The following is an 11,928-nucleotide window of genomic DNA, read 5'->3' as shown; positions in this document are numbered from 1 at the left end:
ATCAGCATATTTCAAAAGAAAGAATAGATTTTAGTAATAAAATAGTTTACCTTGGCTGAATGCAAACACTACACAACTAATTATTACTTGATGAAGTTAATAAATATTGCTCTAACTTAATGACATTTCCTACTCACATTGCTGGGCTGATGATGATGGAATAGTGCTGGCCTGTTGGTGAGCATGGCTGGCCTGAGGAGGCTGAGGTGCTTGTTGGTTCTGGAATGATGACGATGGCGCCGCTGCAAATGGATCCTCAGAAGTAAGGGCAGACAACCCTCGGGTGAGCTGCTGACACATCTGGGAGATGGAGTCCTCCTCCTCTTTAGTAGGCGACATCTCTTGTATAGGCCCAGTTATACCTACATAACCAGAAGTTTATGTTTATAGTCTTCTATGTAAAATATCAACATGCATTCTTTAAAGGACGAGAAAATAACTCAAAACAAGGCCGCTATTTTCTCTTCAAATGAAAAATTAAATAAAAGAATAATCAAAAAGACCTAAATGCAACGCCTTGCCTGACCTAACTGTAATACCTTGTTGATGTAGCTGTGACACCTGGCACAACTTACCTGTGACACCTGGCACATGTACAACTTACCTGTGACACCCTGCCAGACGTACCTGTGACACCCTGTCTGTTGTACCTGTGACACCTGGCCTGATGTACCTATAACTTTACCCCTGGCCTGAAGTACCTGTGACTCCTGGCCCAACGTACCTGTGACCCCTTGCCTGACATACCTGTGACACCTTGCCTGACATACCTGTGACACCTGGTTTGATGTACCTGTGACACCTTGCCCGACATAACTGTGACACCCTTCCCAATGTACCTGTGACATCACGTTTGACGTACCTGTGACACCTTGCCCGACATACCTGTGACACCCTTCCCAATGTACCTGTGACACCTGGTTTGATGTACCTGTGACACCTTGCCCGACATAACTGTGACACCCTTGCCAATGTACCTGTGACATCGCGTTTGACGTACCTGTGACACCTTGCCCAACATACCTGTGACACCTGGCCTGATGTACCTATTACTTAACCCCTGGCCTGAAGTAACTCTGACCCCTGACCCGATGTACCTGTGACCCATGGCCCGATGTACCTGTGACCCATGGCCTGATGTACCTGTGACCCCTTGCCCGACTACCTGTGACACCTGGCCTGATGTACCTGTGACCCATGGCCTGAAGTAACTCTGACCCCTGGCCCGATGTACCTGTGACCCATGGCCCGATGAACCTGTGACACCTGGCCTGATGTACCTGTGACACCTGGCCTGATGTACCTATTACTTAACCCCTGGCCTGAAGTAACTCTGACCCCAGGCCCGACGTACCTGTGAACCTTGGCCTGACATACCTGTGTTGGATGTTTTAGGTGGTGATGTATCATATACAGCATTTTGTCGCTGTAGAGTTGATGGCAAGTCGTTCAGCCGTAAGGAAACAGAGCGTTTAAAGGGAGAGGACTCCGCCTGTAAATTTTCAAAGCCCCTGAATGATCCCTGTCTTTGCAGCATGTTGGGAGTGGCCCGTGGTCTCTGGACAGCAAATGGGTTGTCTACCTTCTTTACTGGGACTGGCTCTGTGAGTTAAACATCAATTTTAATCACCACAGTTCAAACATTAATGTCACATCTTGTTTTCTTGTATATAAGTATCTCACAGTAAACATCAATTTTAATCACCACAATTCAAACATTAATGTCACATCTTGTTTTCTTGTATATAAGTATCTCTTTAATGACTGAATTGAAGTACTTTTTAATGAAAGGTAGTATTTTGACAACATTAAAAGAATGTGATACAAAAAGATAAGACAATTACCTTTTAAAAAGCCAAATTAAACATGGTTGTAATATATGATATTATGTGCACGGGGGTACAACAGAGCGGTCACTCTTCGAAGATCTGACCACGCTTGATGTTACCTAACTTCGGTACGTATATACAGACATGACACTCAACAGCCACAAAAGCCAGCTATTGGACTATGCAGCTATAGCCTATCTGGACCATGTGATATGACACATACCGTATCTGGACCATGTGACATGACACATACCATATCTGGACCATGTGACATGACACATACCGTATCTGGACCATGTGACACGACACATACCGTATCTGGACCATGTGACACGACACATACCGTATCTGGACCATGTGACACGACACATACCGTATCTGGACCATGCGACATGACACATACCGTATCTGGACCATGCGACATGACACATACCGTATCTGGACCATGTGACATGACACATACCGTATCTGGACCATGCGACATGACACATACCGTATCTGGGCCATGTGACACGACACATACCCTATCTGGACCATGTGACACGACACATACCGTATCTGGACCATGTGACACGACACATACCCTATCTGGACCATGTGACACGACACATACCCTATCTGGACCATGTGACACGACACATACCGTATCTGGACCATGTGACACGACACATACCGTATCTGGACCATGTGACACGACACATACCGTATCTGGACCATGTGACACGACACATACCGTATCTGGACCATGTGACACGACACATACCGTATCTGGACCATGTGACACGACACATACCGTATCTGGACCATGTGACACGACACATACCGTATCTGGACCATGTGACACGACACATACCGTATCTGGACCATGTGACATGACACTATCTGGACCATGTGACATGACACTATCTGGACCATGTGACATGACACTATCTGGACCATGTGACATGACACTATCTGGACCATGTGACATGACACTATCTGGACCATGTGATATGACACCCTATCTGGACCATGTGACATGACACCCTATCTGGACCATGTGACATGACACCCTATCTGGACCATGTGACATGACACCCTATCTGTATCATTTGAGGTGTCGGCAGTAACCTTTCACCCATCACAGTCTAACCTGCTATAATGGCACTCTGTGGGTCTGTGATCCGCTCCGTTAGTGATGTCTGGCGGAAGGAGCCCATTCGCGTGAAGCTGGTGCGGTCTTGACTGTAGGTAACTGTCACACTGGTTGTCACCTCTTTGTCACGTTTCTGTTTTCTTTCCAGGCAGATTGCAAAGGCACATCCCACAGCATGGCTCAGCCGCTCCCCCTACAGGTGGAAGTTCATAGTCAGCACAAAACATTCCTTACGTTAGAGGTTCATGAAAGTAATGAATAGGATATTCAACTGACAGATGAAACTAGCAGTTCTGATTTAGTGATAGTGGATGTCCTTTTAAACTTTTTTTTTTGTCCAAATCATTTTAATTACCTGTAGGATTTGAAAACGACAGTATCTTCGGTTTTGTGTTACATGTTTTAGTTGTTCCATTATATGGAATTAATGTTATAAATCAAAAGAAAGATGTAATAAAATTGTATCTTTTTAACAGATGTTCATGTTTAACTGTATTGTTTTTATTATCATTATTTTTATAAAACTGTTTATGTCCAAATAACAGAACACACTCTATGCAGTGGACTGAAAGTGGATGTCATCCTTTTGTAAATTGTATACCCGGAGTGTCAAATAAGACAGGTCAACTGACAAACAGATATACACAAAACAGAAGATTTAAAATAAAACAAAACAGGTTGGAAATTAAATTTCATCACATACATGCCTGCCTTTTTCAAAAATTGATGGATATATATATATATATGATATCAATTTTATGAAACTTAAAAATAGCACAACTATAAAATGCACACAATTTTATAAATACAGAAATCATTATTTTAAAATCTTCAAGTGTTATATGAAATTAATATAAAGAGAGGGAAAGAAACAAAATTTCAAGCCTAGCAGATTATGCGAAACATATTTTCCAAATTAAATTCTGGCAACTTCTAAAGGGAATATGCATTTACCATGCAGCAAGATGGAAGCGATCTGATGCAGCAAGATATGATTCAAAATAATATCAGCCAACACACTAACTTTAGAACTTTCCTACAGCTATACCAATAAACATTCAGCATTCCAATGAGTAATGCACTTCCCGTTGTACATACTGAAGTACAGATATAGGTAGATATGTATGTGAAGTGAGAAGCCATCACCACCAGCAACTTAAACAGATGCACATAAGACAATGCTGTAACTGTAACATAATGATTATGTTATTTCTTATTTTGTATGTGTTAATTGATATTAGTAGATATAAAACATGCATGCTAAAATTCATGCTTAAAAACAACAAAATATAGAATTTAAAAAAAATTTTGGGGGGGGGGGGGGGGGGGTTGGCTGAGGGAATATTTGGTATTTGATAGCCATTCTTGATTAAGAGCTTGTTTTTTCACATATCGAATATCAATTTTTCCATAATACAAACTAAAGGTTATCAGACTTAGGGAATTATAGACATACCTGAGTGTCAATTTACAGGTAGACGGACAATAAACAGATCATCCTAACAGCCATTTACAGGCTGTGTGAGGATAACAGCTATTCCAGGATGTACAGATCCCCTAATTACTAGACAAGAGTTTGACCTATTGACCGGGGATATTGTACTGATCTGTAACACATTGTTGAAATCTTCCTTCTCTGTTCATTTCGTTATCATTTATCGTGGAAGCGGAATGTGTAAGTGACAATGCCATAGATCCAGGATGTAAATACACTAAACCGAACTTTAATAAGATTTAATGCGTAGGAGTGTCGTTGCAATGTTTCAAGACCGACTGGTCTCTATAGGGGAATATGTCTACACCCGTAGTAGTCTATTCGGTAAAGTATATATATATGCTATATGTTGACAGGCGAAATGTCCCATCGATCAATAATATATAGTTACCATTTCGTCTCAGTAACGTTCAAGTAGACATAATTTTTGCTAATAGTCAGTCAGAGCTTAACAGACTAGTCAGTCTTGAAAAGCTGCAATCACACTCGTACACATTGTTGCGAATACTGTTGGTATAAAGATAAACCTTGTATATATACATTAACTTATATATGTAAATAAAACTTTTAAATGAGAACCATCCAGACATGAAGTCAGAACAAACTGAACTAAGTATTCCAGATATTCATACTAGAGCTTTTAGGTCCAATAAGGAAGAGGAATATTTTTCTGTCAAATTCTCAAAAGAAAAATTGGTCAACATATTTTTAAGGAATAAAATTTAGGGAATTTTGTATAAATCATAATTAATTTCCATTTGTAATACGGTCTACTATTGACCCAAAAAGTAATGTAATGTAGAGTGAGTTTACCTCATCCAACAAGGGTTAACTTCAGTGACGTCAAAACCTATTTCAAGTTACTTCCTGGTAAAGTCGTTAACAAGGTGTGTTACTTTTGTTTCAATTATAGACTTATATGGCCACCTCCAATGAACTGATCTGTTTTTGCTGGATACATATTTATGTAAAATGTTGAAAGAAGATAAAGATCTGTATATCTGTTATACATTTAAAATGGACAAATGTCTAAAAATAACAGACCAACTACTCCTAACACTGGTACACTAACTATAGTGACCTTCATTGTTTCTTGAATTTTGAAAACCCTGGTAAGGAGCTGGGTTAGATCCGAGTACTATTAGTAAAGTATTACTTGAGTAAACCCTGGATGTTGTAATGAACTCTCCTAGATTGTTCTGCCACCCCCTGGATGTTGTAATGAACTCTCCCAGATTGTTCTGCCACTCCCTGGGTGTGGTGTTGTAATGAACTCTCCTAGATTGTTCTGCCACCCCCTGGATGTTGTAATGAACTCTCCCAGATTGTTCTGCCACCCCCTGGATGTTGTAATGAACACTCCCAGATTGTTCTGCCACTCCCTGGGTGTTGTAATGAACTCTCCCAGATTGTTCTGCCACCCCCTGGATGTTGTAATGAACTCTCCCGGATTGTTCTGCCACCCCCTGGATGTTATAATGAACTCTCCCAGATTGTTCTGCCACCCACGCTATATCCTGGAAAATCTTCCATTGTAATTATTATTTGGTTACAATGAAGAAGGAGTATCCGATTATGACAGATATTCGTAGATATAAATGTATGGTTGGAAGTCTGTCTCAGTCACATGCTTATCCTGTTATTTATCTCTTAGAGAAGCAGCACACCAATCAATCCAAGGGAAGGGGTCAAAAAGATCCAAGGGAAGGGGTCAAAAAGAGAGACTGTGGTTTTAACAAGTACACTAATAGAATCTCATGGATTGATCTCAAAAATCTAAATCATGGACTTCTAGTACCTCTCTACAATTTCATTAAAAAGTCATGCAAGTCTTTGGGTTTAGCAAGGTTTTACAGAAAATTACAGATATATATCAAATAGTTTATTTCTCAAGTCGTACTGATAGATCGAGGAGTGTTGTTACTTAGGACACGACAGAGAGTATTCGAGCGACAGATATTTGTAGACAGGAAAAATATGGTTGAAAATCTGTCTCAGTCACATGCTTGTCCTGTTTATCATCTCTCAGAGCAGAGATCAATCAGAGCACCTGTGTAGGTACAGGTAGATACACAGGTACAAAAAAAGCCCTTACCTGTGGTGTCCGAGTCCCCTAACACACATACTTCTAGCTACAGCGGAACTGTGCGTGAAACCGTGATTAATGCTCGTTGCCATGTGCCAGTGCTTCTGAAGATACACAGGTGTACACATATGCCCCGCCACCATTGACTTGTAAGCTGAGTACATGTATTCCCCGTCCCCGGGGATGAGTACATGTATTCCCCGTCCCCGGGAGAAGAACATGATACCTGTATCTGTGCGGGAGGTTCAGGCACGATCTTTGTGATGACATGATGAGCATTTTTTGTGATGAGGATAACAAGACATTGAAGAGGAAAAGAAGGAAAATATTTTGCTTGTGTTACTAAACTATATATTCTAACAACATGAGTGATGATGTTGATGATGATGATACAAGGAGGATGTTCTGAAGTTAAAAAGGATGACAGTCACAATAACCTTAAAACTTGTGGGCCAAAGAAGCCTGACTACTGACCTATCTTTTGTGTAGAAATTACTAAATACTAGTAGCAAAAATATTTCCTAAATATTAACTATGACTTCAATAAGGCATTAATAATAAAGTATGGGTTCAATTGCTTGGAGTCATTGACTGAATACTAAACATTTACATTTGGAGCATGGTTTAATGCAGAAAGACCCAGTGCTCTTATTTATCTTTAACAAAGAAGAGTTCCAATTTAATAACTCACCTTTTTTTTATAACAATAGCAAAGAAAGGACTCATTTTCACAAATTACACCTTATATCTAACCGCAAGGGTTTTGATCCATAGACATCTTGATAATATCAAGCAGGGGACACAGTGTTATAATTTCAGTGTCGAAATGTATGTTAGCATCATGACTGGGAAATAATTATGTTCTTACTACTTAATTTCTGTGTATGAATATAGTGTAAAAAGATATACATAACTTCAAATTGAAAAAAAATGTATGTACAAACAGTGGTGGGCACCCTATACATTAGTAGAAGTGACATATGACCAAACACTACCGCTAATTGGTTATATAATTATGATGCATTATGCTAATTGAGAAAATTTGAATAAATAAAATAGTTTGTCATGTAAATTATCCAAAATTCATCTGTTAAATGCTTAGATTAGAAATTACTATAAACTGGTATGTAAATGAGCTTTAAAAACCTTATTTCTCATGTTTGTTAGTTTAAGATTATGAATGAATATTCATTAATCTCAATCAGATTTGTACTTGAATGACATAAAGAAAATCCATAAGAAACTGAAAAGGAAAGCTTTTACATCACGGCTTTGAACCTGGATTTTTATAATTACATAATCAGCAATATCTAATACACCTAACTCAAAGTCATTTTCAATGAAAATGTCACCCAATATAATCTGCCTAGAGCCTCAATCATTATCAGTGAATGCCACAGAGAAATCTCTATTCAACATGCCAATATTTCAGGACAAGCAGTAGCAGTAAGCCAAGCACTAGACAGGGACATCAAAGAAATCCAACAGGCAAAACTCAAAGCGATTTATCAAGACAGGAAAATAATCTAAAACACGTTGGAATTATACAGTATTACAATACCATAATCAATATAGGGAAAAAAACTGTTCGTAGCCATATTCTGGTCAACAGAATGCAAGGAAATCTTGCATGCAAGAGCTGAGAGAGTCAATGTAAGTAGAGGATGATTTGATGTGAGTTGTGATAAGATACAAGTCTGACATATAGTCTTCAGAAGAATAGACAAATCATATTCAGAACCTGCTTCTTTAGCTACTGAATCAGCAAGAAACAGGATGAGCATTGTCTCAAGAATCCTGAAAGAAAGTCGCACGATCAGAGAAATAGTTTAAATATTGATTAGCTATTAGTAGAGAAAACGGGAAACAGGGAAAAATAGGAGTCTACCAGCTGTCGCCAGACCTAGATGGGAGCATGCGTTTTACTGTTGTTAATATGTTAACTCTGGTCTGACTCGAGTTGGTAGACAAATGTTAGTAAAAACAAAGCCAAACCAACTGGGCTAGCTAGCAAGCTTTCTATCGGTCTTTATGCAGGGTTACATAGCTCAAGGAAGTTTCAAAACAAATTTTACTCCCAAAAACCAAATTGTTCAACAACCCAGGGCTGGTGTGGCGGTAATATATCTAGTTACATGCAGATTACAGTGCACAGAATAATATAAACTTAAGACCAGCATATCGGATGTTACTCACTGATCTTCTATTCCTATGTCGGGCTTTGAAGAACCTCTTCAAGTGGTGAAAATAAAAAATAAAAATAAAAAGGGATGGATGCTTCTGGGATAAAATAAAAACAAAATAAGTGTGTCACTAACTATTTCTGGTCAACATTCCACTGGACTATACAAACCTACAGGTCAGTTTTACCAAACTCAAAGCTCATAATCCTGTGGCGGTGTGTTTTTGAAGATTTTTTAAAGCAACGAACATGGAATAAGAATTATCTAAACATATTTTTAGAAGTTTATGAGAACAGAATTCTGATACTTATTAATTCTTTTAGCAAAATTTGAAGATATCTTTGACCAACTGGACATAGAGCAATGAATTCTGCAAATCAATTAATGATTTTTTCCATTCAATAAAACAAATATCAATGTTACTAATAGTTGTTTTATCATTACAGCTAGTCTATAATCTGTAACCTCTGTTTATAGAATACTAACAATGTAGTTTATTTAACAAGCTTTTATACATGTTTGACAGTACCTACAAGCTCTACATATAATGTTGATCTTGAGTCCTTTATTAAGGAAAATTACAAAAATCTCTGTTCATATTTATATCATTTCTGAAAACAAATTTAATGTTAAATTGGGTAGAGAGTATATTCCTTAATTTAGCCCTATAACAGTGGCCTTCATATACTGAGTAAGTTTTCCTTGACAACCCTAACAAGACTTAGATCAGTTATACTGAAGACATTATCTGATGTCTGTATAAACTTCTGTTTACTTTTATGATAACTAAAATTGGTGGAATATTTTAAACAGGAGCTCAGTGTACTGAGGTGTAAAGAACTTGAAGCGCCATAAGTTAACATTGTTGTGTTGTTATGAAGAGACTCGGGTCTACTCCTTACCCAGAATGTGGTAGTTGTACGTATTGATTTAAATCAGGCCATTGTTCCTGGAGTGTTTACACTACTAGCTATAGGTAGCCCCACAAATCATCCCTCCATACCCTTCATGTTTAGGAACCAATTCTCAAACAACCAAGTTTCTCTAACTACAGTCTGTACACATTTTACCGTAAACTTATTTAGGCACAATGCTGAAAGCATTTGGCTATGTTATATTGTGTTAATTGTAGTTTCTGTATATCATTTTCTACTTTGGTTACCAATTCATCATTATGCTGATCTGTTTAAATTTAATTATGAGCTAAACTTTGATTGCACGGAAACATTTGAGCAGTTACAGCTATATTTCAATGTATTGGTTTGTATACTCTAAGAAGATCACATGATATCAAACTTTAGATTTGTTTTCTCTGATTTCCTGGGCGACAACATCTTTTTTATTTATGTTTTTGGAAGAATACTCATGGCTACTTATAAGAATTAAATTTCTGCATCGAAAATTTAAAGAGATTTATGTTTGACAACATGTCTAAATAGAGAATTAATCACCTAACTTCAACTTAAACTACATTTCCATAAGTTAATAGAGGGTTATTTGTACATTCTCATGACCTATTGGACATTTAAGCTGCATTCTTGTAAAGGACGAGTTTTATGGACACATACACACATATATATACAATGTATATACAAATAGTTAAAAACATAATCATAGGTAAGGTTATTAACTATTGAAAAAAATCATTTTTCAAGATCTGTCAGTTGGCATTTCTAATTACGGAGACACACATGAATTCCACACCATGCACAATTAGAAATGTGGATGCAAAATACAGTCCGCGCCTGTCGCCAAATGCCGGAGAGAAATTAAACATTCAACAAAAAGCAAAATCATAATCTTAGGCAATGATTGGGTGCGATTTTTAAAAGAAAGATTCTAAAAAGCTGAATTAACGACACAAAGAGGATGTTGTCAGTGTTTGTTCCCTGTACAAGGTAGTGCTCAGACTGTTGTCTGCTGATTCTAACACAACAAGTCAATAAAATTCCTATTCACCAACCATTAATCTTCATTCAAGAAATTTTCAAAAGTTTAGTTTTCTTTCAACTGGCTTCTTCATTTTTTTCCCCGAAATGTCAAAGATTCATGCTTTCTTAGAATTTGAATATAAGAAAATTGATGGTGAAAAAGTTGGAAGTCTAAATAAAATATGAGAATAGCATTAATCTTTTTGGTTATTTCTGGTATTCAAGCACCTTCTTCTACAAGACACCAAAAGGTTTAGAAATAAAAAAGTTTAGAATTTTTTTTAAGATTCAAGATATTTTTCAGTTGATTTAAATTTCCAGCATCAGCAGCCTGGTCACAAATATGGGGTCCACACACTGACACAAGAGTGCAATTGACCAAAGCTTAAAAATGAACAAAAATACTACTGACACTTACGGATTCTTTCACGGCAAGAAAACCGTGGCACATCCATCGTCTGGTGGTGCCGTCACGACAAATGTATGCGAAACCTTTTTCATGATTGCGATCAGGTGCACAGAACGAAACTTTTTCTATCGTCTGATCCACAATCATGCTCTGAAAGAAAGAAATTAAATGGTTAACTTTTCTGGAAAACAACGTTAATATTTGTACTTTTCGTAACTACAGTTGTAAAACTGTTGTAAAATGATGAAGGATAAGGGGACAAAGGGTCACATTGCGAGGTAAATTTTGTTACATAGATTTGTATCACTTGTAATCCAGTTTAGTTCCATTGATATGAAATACTTCCTCTGATTTGCACTAGCTCTAATCACATACCCACTGAATCAGATTTGGCCAGCAAATTGTTTGTAATTAAAATAACCATGGACTTACTCTATGTCAAAACTCATATTCAAATAACATAATTTAATGAATACATGCATCTACATACATCTACACTGCAGCTCCCCACTGTAATTACCTACACATAAAACACCAATTTTAAAAGCATTTTGCTGCTTTACATAGAGCCTTTGTAATTAGTTTAGTGGTTGTACTTAAGCTATGGTAATCCGAGTTGGAAGGTTTTTTCCTCGCCGTGGTATTGTAATACGTAAGTATAACACACGAATGTAATGTAACAGACATGGTAATGTATCGATAAGTATAACAGCATGACCATGTTCTTCGTACATAGGGTAATCTTCCTTGATTTTGTTTCTTTCTCCTTGCATTTTCACATCAACACAACATTGACTAGAGTCGGTAAGATGAACCGTTCCAATGAAATAGTCATGTAGCCCCACGTAAACCTGTGATTA

At 37.6% G+C, this 11,928-nt stretch overlaps 1 protein-coding gene across 5 annotated transcripts in view; it reads right to left on the bottom strand.

Moving 5' to 3' along the window:
* The window catches only part of LOC117324376 (protein numb-like), a 46,530-nt gene that overhangs the window by 4,360 nt on the left and 30,242 nt on the right, over nucleotides 1-11,928 (bottom strand). For 2 of the 5 annotated variants that reach the window (XM_033880196.1, XM_033880192.1), the window contains exons 5-9: nucleotides 11,072-11,218; nucleotides 8,742-8,777; nucleotides 2,962-3,157; nucleotides 1,378-1,602; nucleotides 138-362 (exon numbers count right to left, since the gene is read on the bottom strand). In XM_033880196.1, coding sequence (XP_033736087.1) covers nucleotides 138-362; nucleotides 1,378-1,602; nucleotides 2,962-3,157; nucleotides 8,742-8,777; nucleotides 11,072-11,218 — 829 coding nt within the window. The remainder of the gene's footprint in view (nucleotides 1-137; nucleotides 363-1,377; nucleotides 1,603-2,961; nucleotides 3,158-8,741; nucleotides 8,778-11,071; nucleotides 11,219-11,928) is intronic. The other 3 variants (XM_033880193.1, XM_033880194.1, XM_033880195.1) reach the window with 3 other exon arrangements.

Source organism: Pecten maximus, chromosome 3 (assembly GCF_902652985.1).
Source record: "Pecten maximus chromosome 3, xPecMax1.1, whole genome shotgun sequence".
NCBI classification, from domain to species: domain Eukaryota; kingdom Metazoa; phylum Mollusca; class Bivalvia; order Pectinida; family Pectinidae; genus Pecten; species Pecten maximus.
Note: the sequence above shows the minus strand (reverse complement) of the source record. Positions and strands in the feature narration are given on the sequence as shown.